Source organism: Lissotriton vulgaris, chromosome 10 (assembly GCF_964263255.1).
Source record: "Lissotriton vulgaris chromosome 10, aLisVul1.2, whole genome shotgun sequence".
Classification (NCBI taxonomy): domain Eukaryota; kingdom Metazoa; phylum Chordata; class Amphibia; order Caudata; family Salamandridae; genus Lissotriton; species Lissotriton vulgaris.
Window position 1 is genome coordinate 1013716424 of NC_141698.1, and position 20307 is coordinate 1013736730.

Sequence of the window (20307 nt, forward strand, 5' to 3'; positions counted from 1 at the left end):
CTCATAGAACTCTTTGAGTAGAGAGGGGGACCCTGGCATAGGCTCCACTGTTGAGAGGCCTAGAGTGCCTGCTGAGGTTCCCGTGCCGTGTCCGATAATTTGGACCGGCATAGAGAAGTCGAACAACGCTTCATCTTCTTGGATATGTTCGGTTTGAGGGACTCACCTGACTATTTTGATTGCAACGATGATCATCGGGAGTGGCTTCGCAAGCGTTCTTGGGACCTTTCACATGACTGGGATCGTGAGCATCGAAGGGTTGTCCAATTTTGGGCAGTGAGGAGTTTGAGGGGCTGGTACCTCAGCGCTGTAGGGTGCACGGCGCGGCAGTTCTTGCAGGCCTTTGAGTCGTGGTCACTCTCCAAGCACCAGGAACACACCAAGTGTTGGTCTGTAACAGACATCTGCCTGTGACAGGCACCACATGTTTTAAAGCCAGTGGGCTATTTAAAGGGACATCTCTAACACACCTGGACAAGTGATTCTCCTAAAACTCCTTGACAAAAAGTAAAGAAAAAGTCTGTCAAAAATTGACTCGGGGTAGCTATCTCCGGATTTGCGCTAACTGGCAGTGGAAAAAATATGATATGATATGATATGATATGATATGGCTTTTATAGAGCGCGACTTACACTCCACGGAGCATCTTGGCGCTAGTAGTAAAGTGTCACAGAGGAGGAGAGAAAGGAAGTGCACGAAGCGACCAGAAAGAGAGGAGAAGATTAGTGGACCTGAAAGTGAGTTGAGTTAAATTAAATTAGTGCTAGACAAAGGGTGTCAGAGGCATTAAAAATCCAGGTTTTGAGGGCCTTACGAAACAGGTTTTCTGAGGGGATCAGACGCATCTGGGTGGGGAGCCTATTCCAGGCTCTAGCTCCCAAAAATCCTAGGGATTTTCCTCCTTTAGTTGAGAGTCTGAATCTAGGGACCACCAGTAGGTTCAGGTTGGAGGACCTGAGTGAACGGGAGGGAGTGTATCTTCCAAACCTTTGGGACAGATAGGTGGGACCCGACTGGTGGTAGGCTCTGAAAGTGATAAGTAAGATTTTAAATAGCACTCTCTTGTGGATAGGTAGCCAGTGCAGGGTTCTGAGTGCTGCTGAGGCAGATGACTTCCTAGGCAATCTCAGTACTAGGCGGGCTGCAGCGTTCTGAACCATCTGCAGTTTGTGCAGAACACTTTTATTGGAGCCTGCGTAGATGCTGTTGCAATAATCCAGACGGGATGTGATGAGGGCCACTGCTACTGTCTTCCTAGCTGTCAGGGGGAGGAGGTCGAAGAACCTTCTCAGGCCCTTGATGATGTTGAAGCAGGACCCTGCCACAGTGCCTGCTTGTTGTTTGAAGGATAGTGCTTCATCAAACCTGATCCCGAGGTTGCGGGCTGATTTGATGGTGTTTGGCGGGACCTCGGCATCTTGGGGCCACCAATGTTTAGGGCAGAAAAGGTTGTCCTGACCAAAGGGGAGGATTTCCGTTTTCCCTGAATTACACTTGAGGTGGTGAGTTCTCATCCATTCAAAGGTTGCGGTGAGACAGTCTCTCAGATTTTCTTCAGCTGTAGTTGTGTTGTTGTCTTGGACAAGGATGAGCTGAGTGTCATCAGCGTACGATATCGTGCTGATGTTGAAGGAAGTGATGAGCTCTATCAGAGGGGTCATATAAAGGTTAAAAAGAATTGGGCTCAGGCTGGAGCCCTGTGGCACCCCTGTGTTGAGTGCTTTTTCGTCTGACCGATAGTTTCCTAATATAGTGACTTGTTTCCTATGACTAAGGAAATTTTTCAGCCAATTTAAGGTAGTTCCTGTTAGTCCCGAGTCTGCCAGGCGGCCAATTAATACGGGGTGAGAGACCGTATCAAAGGCCGCCGACAGGTCGAGCAGGATCAGGACGGCTTTTTTTCCCTGATCCATTGCTATCTTGAGAGTCTCCACTGTGTGTAAGAGGGCTGACTCCGTGGAGTGTTTTGCTCTGAAACCTGCCTGGCTGGGGTGTAGTAGGTGATTGTCCTCCAGAAATCTGGTCAGCTGTTTGTTTACCGCTGCCTCTGTGAGTTTGAACAGTAACGGAAGCAGTGATATTGGGTGAAGGTTAGAGAGTGTGGTAGGGTCAGCTAGGGTTTTTTTTTTAAGAGGTTTTACGGCGGCAAGTTTCCATTCGGATGGAATGGCGGCAGTGGCTAGAGAGGAATTGATGATGGTATTTATAGTAGGATTGACTGTGTCCACTAGAGTGTGGAGCAACAGAGGGGGGCACGGATCAAAAGGGGAGCCTGACTTGATGGAGAGGATAGCTTGACGAGTTTCGTCAAGACTGACCGGGGCACATTTGTTTAACTGAGGGTTTCTGTTGGTAGGTAGTGGATTTTCATAGGAAGGAGATTCTGGGGGATCTGGAAAGTCTTTGATAAGGTTTTGAATTTTTTGTTCGAAGTAGTCTGCTATGGAATTGCACAGGGCGGGTGAAGGCGGAATCTCTTGTCTAAGGATTCTGGGGTTCATGAAGTCATCAACTATTTTGAAGATTTCCTTCTGATTGTTGTTGGACATAGTGATGACTTCAAGGAAGTGATCTTTTGTGGCGGTTTTTATCATTGCGTGATAATGTTTCCTAGCAGTTTTGTAGGCTAGAAGTTCAGTTGCACTATAAGAGTGCTGAGGTGGCGCCTATATAAGCACTGCGGACGTCATTTCCGGTACGGACGCTACCGCCACAGAGCCAAATGACACTACTTACTGGCACGCAGGGGTACTGCAATGCACATTTTCTGACAGAACATGGCAATGTCAGGAAAGCATGCCTATGACTTTACTGCACCACGTATGCTGCATTATCAAGATGGAGCTCACACTTAGAATAATGCTGCACATTCCTACACAAATTATCCAACAGAGCATAGGATCCCATTAATGAAAAGCATAAGGTGAGGTTCCCCGAGTTTCCTCACAGTGAGTTGCCGAGTATTGGACTGGACAGAGTGGAGGAAGTAGGTGCTTAATAAAGCCTCTGAAGCAACTAGAAGCTTAGAGCCCACCTGATTATTAACAACCTGGGATGAAAAGAGGGTTTTCCGAAATTAAAGGGCCTCCTTAAAACCAATATCAATGGTGGCAAGTAAAAGAAGAATCAATGGACAGCTTCACCCGCACTGAGGGAGTCATTAGATCCAACCAGTCAAGGAACTTAACAGTGAGCGGCAAAAGAAAAAAATGAGGCACATTGCATGTAGGGACAACAGCATTCAAGCAGGGGCATCTGCGAGGGAAGCCAATACAAACCTCAGCCGCATCGAGAAAGGAGAGAGAGACTGCCTGACAAGAGACCGTAGGGGATGGGTAGTTAGGAGCAATACACAGGCAATTGAGAGAATTCTGAAGTGAAGGCTGCATGGGTAAATAACCTTCAACCATACACGATTAGTGCAAACATTTGCTTGAAACACTTAACAAATCAAGAGCGATCACCCCTAAATCGATTCGGTAAAACGCAGGTATACAAAAGCATACTGCACCATGGGCAGTGTTTACAATAGAGTCACCTGCTTTCACAGCAGAGTTCACAAGTTAGTTTGGAGGGAGAGCAGGAGGTGAGAATTTAGAAATGACTCAAACATTTGCATGTGGCTCCAAAGGATATCTTGTCACTATTAGTTTCCTTCTCTATTTCCTCATTCTGTTCTGGCCAATAACATTCATTTAGCCACAGGAATTTTTAGAAATTGATTAATTATTATTAGTTCCACTGGTGACAGCCTGACAATGATATGAATTCCTTTGAGGAAGCTGGATAGAGAAAGCAAATAAAACAGTACTGCACACCACAAGCTTATCTAGTACCCTCAAAAACATTGTATGTTTCAGAATATTTTCAACATATTTGAGAAATATATAAAAACATATTGTTTCTTTTTATAGCTCCCACCATCATTAATATTTAGTCATTTTAAACCCCCACTAGAAGCAATCTTACCTTTTTATTGTATGGTTCTAGGCTTTTTATGACTCGAGAAATGCCAAAGTCATAGTTTCCTTTTGCACAGTAAAGAGTTCTAGAGGAATGCAGAGACAAACACGAAAATAAACCTTTGGCACTCAAATGTTCTGTATTGTATTGTAGCATTGTATTATGAAATATTATGAATTAAACGTTCACAAGAATGATGACATTTAGCAGAACGCAATTACCCTAACGCAGGAGGTATCATCTTGGGAGGAACGCATTTCTCTATACACGGATGAAATATTGTTGTATGTCTCGAACCCGGAGGACTCCTTGAGGAGACTGGGTGAGATTTTCCAGGTGTATGGAGCAGTCTCTGGCCTGATAATGAATTTGGAAAAGCCCCTGGTATTCTCTATTGGCAACGGGGTACCGGAGGATGACTTGCCTCTGCCACAGACAGTGGCTACCCAGCACTTTAAATACCTGGGAGTGTGGGTATCTCTGGGGGACGCATTACACTACGAGGAAAAACTGTCCCCTTTGCTTCTCAACCTAGAACAAGATATTAAGCACTAGGTGACATCACTACTTTTTCTTCAAGGTAGAGTGGAAATGATCACACTGCCTCATTTTACTTACATAGTGCAAAACAGCCAATACACTACCTCTGTGATGTTTTTTCAGATGGTGGAAAGATTGGTTCAAGCCTGCTGTGAGGGAATTTCCTGCCCTGAATAGCACTGGCTAACGTTCAGAGGTCGGTTTATGAGGGGAGAATAGCATTAACCCAATGTCCGCAGTAGCTATTATGAGGCAGCCCAGGTTAGTGTAATAAATGATTGGGATTACACCCCATTCAATGACCCGGCCTTTCAGATGGATCGGGCAAGTATGGGACAGAAGGGATAGCTCCATATATTGGATGGGAGGAAGTTAGGTGCAGATGCACTACCAGAGACAATGATATCCACATGGCCAATTTCCAATTTAAAACATTTATAAAGCGCAGCGTGCACCGTACGGTTTCTTGGCGTTAGTGGAGAGTTCGGCAACTGAGGCAAAATAAAACCTGTCGTAGAAAAGAGGGGAAATTACACGGAAAAGGCCTGTTTGAAGAGAAAGGTTTTTAGATCTTTACGAAAGGAAAGATAATGAGTGGCAGAGCGGAGGTGATCAGGGAGGGAGTTCCAGAACGTGGGGGCTAGGGTAGAGAAGTTAGTTCCACCCCACTTTTTACGTTTGAAACGTGGGATTTGGAGGAGGGATTTGGAAGAAGAGCGAAGCTCTCTGGTAGGGACGTATTCATTTATTAGCGAGGAGATGAAAGCGGGGGCAGTGCCTTGACGGGCCTGGAAGACCATGCAGCCGGTCTTGAACAGGGAACGTTCCTTAACAGGAAGCCAATGAAGCTCCCTGAGGAGGGGTGTGGAATGATGATAACGTGGGAGACCATAGACCAGCCGGGCCGCCTGGTTCTGGACCATCTGGAGTCTCCGCAGGCTGTATGCTGGAATGCCGGTGTAGAGGGCATTGGCATAATCCAGCCGCGATATCACCAGTGCGGCCATGATCAACTTGAGTGCCTGTGGGGAAAAGAAACGGGAAACAGTGCGGATGGTTCGGAGAGTGAGGAAACAGGAGGAAACTACAGTGCTGATTTGTGACTGAAGGGTGAGCTGGTTGTTCATTTTAACCCCCAGTGTTTTAACTGTGGTTGAGGGAGTGGGGGAGGGACCAAGAGAAGAGGGCCAGAAGAGGGAGTTCCAGGGACTGGACGAACCACCGGTGAGAACCAACTCGGTTTTGTCCGGGTTCAATTTAAGATGGTTGTGGTTCATCCAGTCCCTGATGAAGGTCATGGTAGACTGAAAGTTAGAGACAGAGAGAGAAGAGGAGGACAGGTCAAAGATGAGCTGGAGGTCGTCGGCGTAATTGAACACGGTGACCTCCAGCTGCTGAAGAGCGAAAATAAGAGGAGAAATATAAAGGTTGAATAATAAAGGAGAAAGAGAGGAGCCCTGGGGAACACCACAAGTGACAGGAAGTGGAGTGGTCGTAAAGTCTCCTAGCCGGACCGCCTGGGTGCGGTCCCTCAGGAAGGAGGAAAGCCAAATCAGGGCTGAACCCTCAATTCCAGCCGCCTTGACACGGGACAGTAAGATGGTGTGGTCCACCGTGTCAAAGGCGGCGGAGAGATCGAGGAGTACCAGCGCCTGATGATTGTTATTGTCCATACCCTTCCTGAGGTTATCCAAGACCGAAACCACAACTGATTCGGTCGAGTGCCTGGGGCGAAAGCCAGCCTGGCGGGGGGCCAATCCCCCATTAGCCTCTACGTGGGCGCTGAAAACCGCGGTGGCATGGCGTTCCAGCACCTTGCCCAAGTAGGGCAGCAGGGAAATGGGGCGATAGTTGGCTGAGATGGACGGGTCAGCGCCAGGCTTTTTTAAAATGGGCACTATAGTGGGTGATTTGAGCGCCGGGGTCACTACTCCCTGCGCAAGGGAGTTGTTGAGGAAAGTAATGGGGGATTCAGGACAAGAGGAGTAGATGTGTTGCAGGATTCGAGCCGGACAGATGTCTGCCGGAGAACCCGACTTTACTTTGGGGAGTATCTCCCGGAATCTAGCCTCAGTAAGGGGAGGGATAGAGGTAAGATGACAACGAACAGCGGGAGGGGAGGGATCTACAAAGACAGATGAAGGGGGGGGGATATTAGCCTTGATGGTAGCGATCTTCTCTAAGAAGTAAATGTTGAGTTGGTCGCATAGTGACTGGGAAGGAGGGATTTGAGGTGAAGCTCTATCGGAATAGGCCAGGTCGTTCACTATACCGAATATTTCTCTAGATTTGTTTTCAGCTGCCATTATTTTTGTAGAAAAATAGGTGGTTTTGGCGGAGAGAATTGCAGTTTTGTAATCGGCAAGTGAATTAAGATAGAGGGTTTTTAATGAGGGGCAATAGTTTTTTCTCCACTGTCTCTCTGCCTGTCGAGTGGTCAGTTTTAGTTCTTTTAGGTGGTCGTTAAACCACCTGTTGGAGTCCTTTGGTCGCCGGATGGAAATGCGACGCAAGGGAGCCACTGAGTCGCAACCTCCAGTCAGCCAGGTATTGATGGCGTTGGCTTGAGAGTTGGAAGAAAGACCGGAGAGAGTCGGAGTGGAGTTCCGAAGCAAAGAGGACAAGGAAGGGAGATCGACTCTGTTCCAATTCCGCGCCCAGGTATTTTTGGCGTGTGGGACTTTGGATGCACGGTTGTGGGAGATAGAAAAGGAAATAAGGGCATGGTCGGACCAAAAACAGGGGGAGACAGTCACCGAGGATATTTGAAGATTGAGGGACCAAACCTGGTCAAGTGAATGACCGTGAGAATGAGTGGGGACAGTTATGTGCGGAACAAAGTTCAAAGAAGAAAGAGTTTCTGTAAACTCTTTCGAAGCAGTGCACTCAGAGGGATCCGAAGGCCAGTAGTTAAAATCCCCTAGCACCAAGACCGAGGCGTAATTAACCACCAAATTGGCCAGTAGGTCTTGAAATGCCGGTAGGAACAGAGACGAAGACTGGGGTGGGCGATACATTAGGAGACAAGTAATAGGGGGGGAAAAGGATAGGGAACGGACTACAAGGAACTCAGTGAGGGCGATGGGAGGAAAGGGAAGGGTTTGAAAGTTTAATTCTGACCGAGCGATTAACGCCACACCACCACCAGCCCTGCCTGCCGGGCGATCGGCACGTAGGGCAACGTAGGAAGGGGGGAGGGTAGCCAGGAGAACAGGAAGGGAAGAATCACAGAACCAGGTTTCAGTCAAGAGCAGTAAGTCAGGCTTCTCAGTATCAAGCAGGACAAACAGCTCATGGTGGTGCTTGACCGCTGACCTGGTGTTGAGTAAAAGAGCAGATAACGACGGAGTAGGGGGGAGAGGGTCAGGCGGGGAAGAGCCATGTGGTGGAGGGATCGATCTGGAAGGCGGCGATGTAGGAGTGGAAGAGGAGACAAGTCCTAATGAGGCGATATGCCTATGGATAGTTTCTGAGAGAGGCCAGTGGCCTTGGAGGGTGGTAAGCTCCTCAGAAGAGTATGAGATAAGTTTGGCATGGGGTCGTGCCCCTGGCCCCGTCCGGCCGCGGACGGGTGCAGACGGGCTTGCCTTAGGCGCGCCTTCGGCGCGCAAACGGCGTGCCCGCTGCGCACGTCCGCTGCGCGTTCTGGGATTGCACATTGATATAGGAAATCTTAAAGGCGGGAAGGGGGCGTGGCCTCAAGGTGGGCGTGGCCAGGCGTGGAGGAAGCCGGAGGGAGGGGGTCACGTGAGCGCTAAATCCGCTGCACGGCGCCCTCGAGATGTGAATAGCAATGGGAGTCAAGGTAGGTTTTAAAAACACAATTTACACAAGTATCACAGTTTAAAACAGCACACTCCCGGCTATTTTGCCTCAGGAGACTCGAAATCAACCGAGCGCATGGCGTAAGCTAATAAGGGAATTTGGTTGGGACAAGAGATTTACCCCAAGAATTCTACTATGGTAGGGGACAAGACTTGGCCTGGAGCTAGACCTTTGGGGATTTTACAGAAATGGGATGTAATTGACCACTCAACCCTACGAGACATGTGGGACACAAATGACGTGGTGCTCTTTGAGTTCCTACAAATGGAATCTCAGATGGTGATGGAGACCATTAAATATCCAGTTGAAACATGGCCTGCAGGCGAAGATCCCTCTGGATAAGGAGACCAAAGAGGATTCTGCGTTGGAGTGGAGGCTGTTGGACCTCTGTATGGCTCCGGAGGCGATCCCCTATTCCTACACCACTCTAATGAACCACACGCAGGGTGACCTTGGTGGGCAGAGGATCCAATCGCAGGTAGATCTAAGAGAATTAGAAGATGATGATGACTGGTGGGATGCATTACGGTTCCCTAGGGTGGTGGCTATCACAGGGAACTTATGCCTCATCCAGCTGAAAATACTGCATAGAGTGTATTATACTGGAGCTCTTGAAAAGAAAAAATAGTCCCTAGAGTTGAGGATATCCCTTATGTCTCGGTGTTCCTGGCTTAAGTTAATACCAAACACCACCAGACTTAATGCATAACCCTCTCGCTAAATTGCAACAGTGTAACTCAGCTTTTAACCTAGGCTGAGCTTCAATTGCATTGGGTACTCAGTCTCATCTAAAATCCTGCGGCATTACAAACAAACTGTCTACGAAAGTGATAAAAGCAGTAATTTATTAAAACGATTTTTCTTTGCAATACATAATAACAATAGACTTTTGGATTTTATTGTAATTGTGTGTTGTATAATCATGTAATATTGTTATTATGTATTGCAAAGAAAAATCGTTTTAATAAATTACTGCTTTTATCACTTTCGTAGACAGTTTGTTTGTAATGCCACAGGATTTTAGATGAGACTGAGTACCCAATGCAATTGAAGCTCAGCCTAGGTTAAAAGCTGAGTTACACTGTTGCAATTTAGCGATAGGGTTATGCTTTAAGTCTGGTGGTGTTTGGTATTACCATAAGCCAGGAACACCGAGACATAAGGGATATCCTCAACTCTAGGGACTATTTTTTCTTTTCAATATCTGTTTACCCTGTCCCACATTGATTCATAGGGTACCTCCCTTGTTTTGTTGTGATATTTATACTGGAGCTCTGCTGTTGAAAATAGGTAGAGCTAGGGACGATAGATGCCTGCAACATTGTGATCTAAAAGGGACGTTACTGCACCTGCTGTGGAGCTGTCCAGCCCTATGGGTGTTTTGGGAAGGAGTGGTGAGCAAGCTGGGGAGGCCACTGGTATTACAATTGGGGCACTGCCTTCTCTGTTAATGTAGGGTATTTGGAGAAAATCTGAGGTGACGTCGTACAAGAGGTTGTTCAACCTGGGGTTTTTACTGGCAAAGAAGGAGATCACCTGGAAGTGGGGTAGCCAGGTGTGCTCGACACTCCGAGATTGGACCATGGGAAGGGAGGTATGCAGACTGGAAGAAGAAATGGTGTATGAAGAGAGGGCCGCTCCAAGAAATATGAAAAGATGTGGGGAGAATGGCTCACCCAAGACTGAAAGTGGGAACTGGAACCGACACACCATACCTGTGGGGTGAGGTAAGCTCAGAGTCTTGATAAGTGATCAAGACTTGTTAAGAGATCCCCCAGCCCTGGCACAGAGTAGGCTACTGGGAAGAATACTGCAGAGGGGAACACACAAAATGATGTACGGTATGTTGGGGTGGTGAAGGGGGGAGTAATGCATACTGGTTGTGTACCCAAAAATCGCCAAGTTCACTGTTTGGCTTTTTTCTTTTGTTTATTTTTATTGTTTTTGTATGTTTGGGCAACTTTCTGTTTATTGAAAATTCAATAAATATAATTATTTTTAAAAAAACAGGAGGTATCGGGTCTCACATTTAGGAAATTGCATTTTAAATATGGGCGCATACCCTTACCTTGCTTACTTTACACCTTAACCTACCATAACTGAGTCAATTATGATTACCTTCAACATCATTAATTCCAAATTACTATTAATGAAATAAAATTAATTCAAAGTTAATACAGTAATAGTTGGGTAGGAGATAAGGGTAATGGTGAACAATAGATTTAGAGTTAGGGCAATCATGTGAGTACATCTGCAGTCCTCAATAACCTACAGAATAATCCCACTTCTCCAGGCTCAGACCTGGTGGAGCTAATGAGAGGCCTTGAGATGGCTTGCATAGACACTGTAACATCACTTCCATGGGATTTCCAAGAGCGCTAGAACCAGGAGCTCAGAATGTATCTGGGCCTGCAATACTGCAACTACTTACAACCAGCCTTGAAATCTCTGCAATGCCTCTTGGTAGGTGCAAGAATAATGTGTTGTGGTCTATATAGCATGCACAAGGCTTATTGGACTACAGGTCCAGGATTACTACAGAGACTTGCCACCCAAGACATACCCAAGACATGCCCAACAACAATGCCCTCCAATGAAACTAGTCCACAGCATGTTGTGTGAAAAAAATAGGAGACTCCAGGAGCCTCTTTGATAAACCACTATACAAAGGACAAAAGAGAAATAAATACTTTGAGGTCTCGAGAGTTGCACTCACCAACCAGAACAGAAGTATTAACTTTCCAATCAGAAATAACTGGTGCACACAGTGTATATAATCCCTATCCTCAAAATCAAATAGACCCCTCTGTGTTCCTGAATGGTAATAAAATCGAAATATGCTTCAAATGACCAACTACATTTAACCTGAGATAATATATTCCAAGGCTAGAGTTTATCAACCTGGTAACCACCAAGTCTCTTCTTGACAATATAATGCATCCTTACCAACATCTAGATCACGAGGTGATAGACTTGTTGGGCAATCCCATATGCATCGCAACTACAGGTTATTAAGTGTTATATTAATGTGGACAAGCCCACGTAGGACAAACCCCTTTGCATATATATATATATTCCCTGTTAATCACTTTCATATTTCTGCACGTGGCCACATTTTGTATAGCTCTCATGATTTGGCAAATTGATGGCGAGTTAGCGGTAGCCCTATAAATATATAGTGGGTAACTACCAGCAGGTTACCAAACTTCATTAAAATGTTTTATGATTAACCATGCATTCAGACAATGGGTGGCTGGAGATAATGATTACAGATGATATCTCTGCACATCGTTCCTCCTATTATTATTTAAATGCCACGGAATGTTGAATAACTGTGTGGACCGGGATTTACTGGGTGGAATTCTGTGCAGAATTCCTAATTCTGTCAGGCTTGACATACACATTTACGTCTTGCTCTGAACCGGTAGTCACTATGTGCAAAAGGCTTGTTGATGCCAGTGGTGAAAGCAGGAGTTGGGGAGGGTAGGAAAGGGAAGGGTGTTGCCTGGCAGGGTGGAACATTACACTTAGACGGCCAAGTGGGGACATGGATTACGGACAGACTGCACTGTACCCTATTCCCAATGAGACTTCACTGGTTGGATTTTCTGGCAGGTAAAATCAGGTCGCATTTTCCGACACTCAGGAAATCCTGGTGGAGGACCACCATTCTACTTATAATTCAGAGGAACGGAATTCCACTCCGGAATTGCGATCCTGTCAAATTATAATCAGGCCCTTAGCATGATGGTGTGTGTTGCTTATGCCTATATATTAATTAATATATAGGAGATACATCCTATAATGAAAAAAAACATAATTGTCCCACAGACAGTATATATTTCTTTACTCAATTTATTTTATCAAAAGTTAAATGTATAAATTCATTTATAAAAAATCTTTTTCATTCCTATACAAGAAATCAATGTAGCAGCACCACCCTAACATAATGCAAAATCCTCACACACATAGCAACACCACAATTCACAAGCACACGAAACATACCCTACACAACTCAAAAAGGAAAAGGCAACAATACATCTAACACATCATCGTTACAAAAATTATACGATGAATATTTCAAAATTCATAATAGAACAACAGCAAAACAGTGCCGACGTGCGTTTCGGAGTGTAAATTGGACCAGCAATTCCTTCGTCAGGGCACAGAAGGTACAGTACATGAGGTGGTACGTTCCGTTCCAAAGACTTCAAATATAAAGTTACAGAGTGATGTTGGGGGCTGCATCATCACAGTAATCTATACTACTATTATAAAGAGAGAACTCTCACCTTTTGGCAAGGTAAACTCTGGAACCACAGCGCCAATCCACACACCCAATACATTGTTGTAATCCTCAGGGTGTGCAGATGGACATAGGCGATATAACGTTAAAAAATAAGTTAGATTTAAAAAATTAACATTTAAAAAAAAGTAGTCCCCTCGAAGTAGCGCCGGCCGCGACCTGCGTCTGACGTCAGGAGCGCAGCGTCCAGGAGCAGCGGACATGGGCGGGGGAGGAGCGGTGACGACCTGCGAGGAGCGGTGGAATGAGGAGCAGCAGCTGAGGTAATGCAGCGGGGGGTCGGGGCAGACGGGGGACGGGCTCATGGTCAATGTCGGGGCGGGCAAGGTAGTTTTAACATGTTTAAGAGGCGGCGGGGGTCGGGGCAGGCGGGGGACGGGCCGGGCGGGAGACGCACACTCTGTTGGCTGAGCACTGCAAATTGTGGCTAGATGGCAAGGAACGGTGATTTTTCTGCGCATTCCGCCCTTAAACGGCAGGTAATTTGGTGTGGAATGATGGTATAATTTACATTTATGTCTTTTAAACAACCCACTGCCCAGCCCGTCCCGACTTTGTCCGGGAGCAACAGGCAGCTTCCCCGACCCATGTCGGGGCGGGCGGGGGTCGGGGAAGCTGCCTGTTGCTCCCGAACCACTAACTCTCTCTCTCTCCTAAGCTTGACATTAATGCCCTTTCCCCTAGGTTGCACCCCGTCTTCTTATTTGCACTGTCCAGCCACACTTACTCCCTTGTAGGTGTGACTCTCAACCCTTTAACACTCTCCTTTTCAGCTGCCCTCATTCCTTGCTTCGCTTACTTTATAGAACAGTTTTTTTTTCGTGGATCTGTCGTAGCGAGTGTGCAATGATAAACATAAGCACAAGTGGGTGCACAGGCTCTACATATAACATTTATCATTCTTTCACAGAGTAGAGTCAAATTACAATTGTAGTGCATAGGTGCGTGTTATCAGTGTCTCATATCAGAAACTTTAAGCCGGACATAAGTGTTTTTTCACAACTATCAGCACTGCGCCTGCTGGAACTAGAAGTCTCACGTTTCCCAATCTAAGAATTGCCATGAAAGTTGCAGTATGTAGTTAAAAAATCAGGACTAACCGAAGTCTCCCTTGTGAACTATGGCTAGGTGCTTAGCCCTCGATCTTTAGCAGGAGTGATGCAGATGAGATTTGACGATGTGATCTCATCCAAGGCAATCCTAATTTTGGGCAGAAGAGTCCATATTATATTTTTTTTAGCCAGTGACATTATTTAAACTTTCTGGGCCTATTTTAATAATTTGCCAAATATTTGTTTTACTGACACTGGTAGGTTACTTGTGTTTGTGAGGTTGTCTTTTTCGAAGTAAAACTATTTTGATCACTGGCCTCTGACTGCTTCACTGAACTCTCGACTTTAAAACTGTGAGCAGACATTCTGTCCAGAGTGATGTCAGAGCCTTGGATCAGCAGCAGGAGTCTACAGCAGGCAGCAGCAGCACAGCAACCCAGGCTGGTGGAGAAGGGAACTTGGTGGGCGGGCATGAGTAAGACCCCTCTGGGCATGTGTCACCCTCCAAAGGTGTGCAAGTTTAGAGGTATGCCACTCACTTCTAGACTGTGTGGCCCACATTTTACATATCCCAGCGATCCATGATAAAATGATGCATAGATGCACACTGGCTCCATATAATATCTTGTGTTCTGTAAATTCATACAGTAGTAACAGCAACATGCATAATTTGTGAGCACATTATATCCATCCAAATCATTTGGCCGTTTAGGTTATTTGTATAGAACTTTAGCACCACAAGACTGCCACATAATACTGAGAGTTTCCGAAAGAGAGTGAAAAGAAATATTCCAGAGTATAAAAGGAGACCGCAGTATACAAGGAATAAACAATAGATTTGTTGGTGGAGGGATCTTGCTCAATATCACAACGGACGAAGCAATATTGTTTAGTAAGTCTTTGGTATTTATTTATATTAGTTTTTTTTCGTATGGAAAAAACTTAGGTCCTGCTTTAGATCTCAGCGGACGGGTTACTCCTTAACAACCGTGACGGATATCCCGTCCTCTGAAATATAAATCCCATAGGATATCTATATCTATACTACTATTATAAAGAGAGAACTGTGTCCTTTGAGCTAGGTAAACTCGAAAAGTACACCACCAATCCAAACACCCAATACATGTTTGAAAACGTCAGGGCAAGCAGAAGGACATAGGCTATATAAAAAAAAAATTATACGTTATTTAAAAAATTTACGATTAAAAAAGTAGTCCCTTGGAAGTAGCGCCGGCCGCGACATGCGTGCTGACATCAGCAGCGCGGGGAGGAGCGGCGTACAGGAGTGCGAGGATCAGCGGCGGACATGAGCGCGGGGAGGAGCGGCGCTGAAATGTCTCCAAAGCGGCGCTGAAATGTCTCCAAATGTCTCCACAGAATCAAAAGGGAGGAGCGGTGAGCATCGGACAAGCGGTGAGGCGGACAAGCGGTGAGTAATATTGAAATGTCTCCACAGAATCAAATCCTCGCTGTGTGTTGGGCTGCTGATGCAAGCCCCATCTCTATGCTAACGTGATGTAAGGTTAAAACGGGAGGCCCGACCAGCGCAACACTGTGCATTAAGTAATGCGATTCATTGACACAGTCAGCAAGAAATGTCTCCACAGAATCAAATCATCGCTGTGTGTTGGACTGCTGATGCAAGCCCCATCTGTATGCTAACGTGATGTAAGGTTAAAACGGGAGGCCCGACCAGCGCAACACTGTGCATTAGGTAATGCGATTCATTGACACAGTCAGCAAGAAATGTCTCCACAGAATCAAATTATCGCTGTGTGTTGGACTGCTGATGCAAGCCCCATCTCTATGCTAACGTGATGTAAGGTTAAAACGGGAGGCCCGACCAGCGCAACACTGTGCATTAAGTAATGCGATTCATTGACACATTCAGCAAAGTTGATAAAAAAAGGCTTTAGAGACAGAATGTCAAGTGGGATTTAGTAAAAACAGCCATTGGCAAACGTCGGTGCGGGCGGGGGCCATGAACACTGATTGCTCGCAAGCCTTTTTCTCCCGGACAACGTCGGGACGGGCTGCTAGTGTATATATATATATATATATATATATATATATATATATATATATATATATATATATATATATATATATATATATATATATATATATATATATATATATAAACACAATCTGTTAACGACAATGAAGAAACATGTATAAATGTATAGAAAATGGGCAGTGCATATGGGAGCTATAGTGAAAATGAATTTGGAAACATACCTGAATTGTGAAATGTATTAATAAAGCAGTCTACTAGAAAGAATGCCAGTGTAGAAGGAAGTTATAGTACATGACAATACCATTGCCAAGTTCTGTTGGATATAAAGATTTAAAGAAACAGAAAACCATAGACAAGAAAGTTACAAAAAAACAAATCCCAGAGTGGCAGTCTCAGATACTAGTCAAGGGAAAGAGATAGCACATGGGGCTCAGTATACCAACAATCGATAGACATTATAATCTGACAGAGAAACCTACTCAGATGGCACGGACAAGCAGGAATAAAGACCATATACTGGGTCCTGAGTCAGGATTACTTCACGAAGGTCTGAGATACATTGAAATGTGAAAATAACCCGCTGAAAGAATGAAACAAGCATGGTAAATATCAGGTATATAGAGCCTACAGGTTTTAATGAATTACTGCATGAGTGACAGCCTCATATCATGGTACGGTACATTCCCAGGCAAATAGCATACAAAGCACTAACTGAATGTAGAGTAAAGCTGTTAACCCCTTGTGTGCTTGTGACGGAACCGCTCCGTCACAAGCCACGGGTGAGCTGTGCTTGTGACGGAACGGTTCCTTTACGGCCTGCTCGGCGCGCCTGCGCGGCGCGTTCGTGACGGAACCGTTCCGTCACAAGCACAGCTCACCCGCGAGCCGTGACGGAGCGGTTCCGTCACAAGCATGTGACCGCCGCGCGGCCGCCCTACCCCCTTAGCGCTGCGGCGGAATAGCCACCGCAGCGAAGGGGTTAAATTGACCACTATACTAGGACAAGTGGCCTCGAGAAATGCGCCTTCTAAAGTAAATACCGAGGTGACATACTTACTCTAAAACTAGTAAAGCACAAAATTAAAAGAGAAACCTCGACCGAACATAGATTCGCCCCACCACGCCAAATAGTCGGCATATATCTAGCATTAAGGGGGACAGTGTAGAGATACTTTCGTGGTAGGAGTCAATTCAGTATAAACAAAAACAAAGATGAAGGGTATAGAGGTGGAAGAGGGACTTACCACAGCTCGATAGCAAACAACAAGGATATGGACACCGACGAGCTCTCCACCCGCTAAGCCATGAGGATACTGTAAATCACTCACACGGGGTAAATAAAAATGGACCCTGAACGATAAACAATTTTAAAAAATGAGGCGTTAAAGACCCCAAAGACAACCTGAAATGATGAATGCATGGCTGGCCGGAAATGGCACAAGCGCCGTGACTTTCTTAAAGAACCAAAGAGGTTGTGTGAGTAGAATAAAACTCAGATAACTTACACAACGTATTCAAAGATGCAAAACCATGAAATTAGTGTAGGCTGGGTGCCACTCGATTAGACGATGTCCCGGGCGGGTCGAATAGCAACTAGGGAAACTGAAAAGTTAAAGATAGTAATGGGGCATCGGAAACGCGACTACCAAGATTAAAGGTCCATGAATTCCTAGAGGGTGTACATACCTTGATAATTCTACAGGCGCAACGTAGCCGGGGTTCTCTGCTTCCATGGGAATCAGTGGTTCCCACAGCAGCGCATGTGTGGATAAGAAGCGTCGCTTGATTACAGACACATGGGGTGGACACTCCCATACGAACATCTGGTGCAAGGCCGGGAAATCAGCTACAAATAGAAACGGGCGACATATTGGGAGTATGAATAACTTCTAAGTTAGTCTAGATAGAGATAGTACAGGGAAGCAAAAAACTACTTCACCCGAAGTTAATTCACTAAGAGCGAGTAGAGAGTCAATTCAGTATAAACAAAGATGAAGGGTATAGAGTTTTCGCTAGGAGTGCCAACTATAGGAGACCCCCATATGAAAATTACAACAGGGGAAATCGTTTTTTAGGGAACCGATAAGGTACACCACGAACGAGATTCAGACCCCACGGGAGGGGCCAGTATCAGCATCAAGAGAGCCAGTACCCATACTCAGAAAATCCTCAACACTACCTGCAAACACGAAGAAATCGATATTGGAGGGAATTAACACCTTCACCTCTATGGACCTTATATCTATTTTCAATCTGTCTGATACCCACATTGGTGACCAGACGTTGGGCTTACTAACAGGTGGGTTAATCTTTGTCCCCAGTACTGGACTTAATAAATTCGAACTTAATCGGGACTTGCAGTCATTGTTCAGGAAAATTCGACAAAAAAAAATTCTTTGACAATCACCGTCCTCCCCAAATTGTCAATAGAACAGGATTGCGTCCAGAATCCACTTTTACCCCCACACTTGACGAAGTTGGGCCTGAAGTAGGTATTTTTGAAAGGATTGACACTTCGAAAATCAATAACATGACGAAATTTGTCCCCAAGCCCTCATACAATCTTAACTATGAGGAATACAAGGCCCTTAAAGAACTATCAGCCAACAAGGCTGTTACCATCAAGCCCTGTTATGTTATGTTATGTTATGTTGTTATAATTTATAAAGCGCGCGTATACCCGTGGGTGTCTTGGCGCTCAGGACAGCGAGGGGGTCTGCACTGGCGGCTAGTTCTGGAATAGCCAGGTCTTCAGGCCCTTCCTGAAGGCAATGAGAGAGGGAGAGTTTCTGAGCTCGAAAGGAAGAGAGTTCCAGAGAGGATTAAAGCTGTTACTACCGTTTTTCTAGATCCTGCTGGAATGTATGGAAGAATCTTCCTGATCTTTTTGATAAGAAAATGACTGGCTGACACCGTAGCATTGGTGTGTTTAATAAGAGAGAGTTTAGGATCCAGCCACACCCCCAGGTTCTTGACTTTCGCAGCCGGTTTTGGGGGTTCACCCATCTCCACTGGCCACCAGAGGTTGCCCCAGCATGGTACTACGTTGCCAAAGATCAAGGTATCTGTTTTATCCGAGTTTAGTTTGAGGCAATGAGTGATCGTACTCATGCAAGTTTGGAATTGTGCAGCGGGAGAAATCTCATTTTTATTTACTGTTATGGCGATCTGAGTGTCGTCGGCATAAGACGTGAGGCAGAAGCCAAAGCTCTGAAGTAATGGGGCCAGCTCTGAGACATAAACGTTAAAAAGTGAGGGGCTTAGGGAAGAGCACTGGGGCACCGCACAGGGAAGGATGTACACATCTGAACGGAAGGCGTCCATCTCGACCGTGAGTCTTCTATCTTTAAGGAAGGAGGATAGCAAAGCCAGTGCTGCGCCCCCGATCCCTATTCTCTCGAGCCGTTCATGCAAGAGAGAATGGTCAACCGTATCAAAAGCGGCTGACAGATCGAGGAGTATGAGCACGGCTGTGCCGCCCAATCCATCGCCATCCTAATCTCTTCTGTAGCTTTTATCAGGACCGTCTCAGTGCTATGTTCGCGTCAAAAGCCAAACTGAGAGGAGTCCAGCAGGTCGTTGTCATTAATGAATTGGGTCAATTGGAAATTCATAATTTTGTCAATTATTTTGGCTGGTAGAGGTAGCCGAGCGATGGAACAATAGTTATTAGGGTCCGTAGGCTCCAGCTAAGGTTTTTTTAGTAATGGTAAAATGGAGGTATCTTTCCAGATTGAGGGAAAGGATCCGGACCTGAACATGGAGTTGAAGATTTCTGTGAGACCTGGACTGACCAGATCAACGATTTCTTTAAGAATTTTTGGTGGGCAGGGGTCAGTGGGAGATCCTGATTTAGAATCTTGGATGTATCTGGCTACGGTATCAGAAGAGATGGGTGAGAAAGTGAGCAGCGTATTGGCATTTTGCTCTCTAAAAGTGGATTCTGTCGAGGATGAAGGAATGGAAACCTGAAAGTTGTTAAAGATATTCAGCACTTTTGTCTTAAAGGCTGTTGCGATGTTGTCGCATAACTTTTGATCACACTTGATTCCTGGACTCTTTGCCGTGGTGAGTATAATCACCACTCGGAAAAGTTCCTTGGAAGAGTTTTTTGCTTCCTCGATTTGTCTAGTATAAAACTCTTTTTTACAGGCTATTAGGTGGTCTTTGTATTGTGATAGGGCTGTTTTATAGATAATTTTCTGGTTTGGGCAGTAGTTGGCCCGCCAGCGTCTTTCTAGTTGCCGGCAGAGCTGTTTTTCTTTCCGAAGATCTTCGGAAAACCAGGGTGCTGAGGGGTTTCGTCTGTTTCCTGAGGTTTTCTTTATAGGGGCGATGGTATTAAAGGCGTCGTTTAACCATTTAAGATATTTCGTGGCTGAGACTTCAGGGGGCCCTAGAAGTAGGGGACGGGACACTTTTAGCAGGGAGTGGAGGGATTGTTTATCCATAAGCTCCCATTTTCTTTTAGTTGTGGCCGGGCTTTTCGATGCCTCGGATGGTCCCAGGGGGGTGAAAGGAAATGCGAATTTAATAAGTGCGTGGTCGGACCAAGTTAAAACCAGGGTTTCGATAGGGGCAAGGTTATTAACAGAGGGAAAAAA

At 45.6% G+C, this 20307-nt stretch overlaps 1 protein-coding gene across 2 annotated transcripts in view; it reads right to left on the minus strand.

Annotated features, from left to right (window-relative positions):
* LOC147689172 (intraflagellar transport protein 70A) overlaps positions 1-20307 on the minus strand; it is a 232294-nt gene that overhangs the window by 14804 nt on the left and 197183 nt on the right. For both annotated transcript variants that reach the window (XM_086942064.1, XM_086942065.1), the window contains one exon: positions 3970-4048. In XM_086942064.1, the coding sequence (XP_086798190.1) occupies positions 3970-4048 (79 nt within the window). The remainder of the gene's footprint in view (positions 1-3969; positions 4049-20307) is intronic.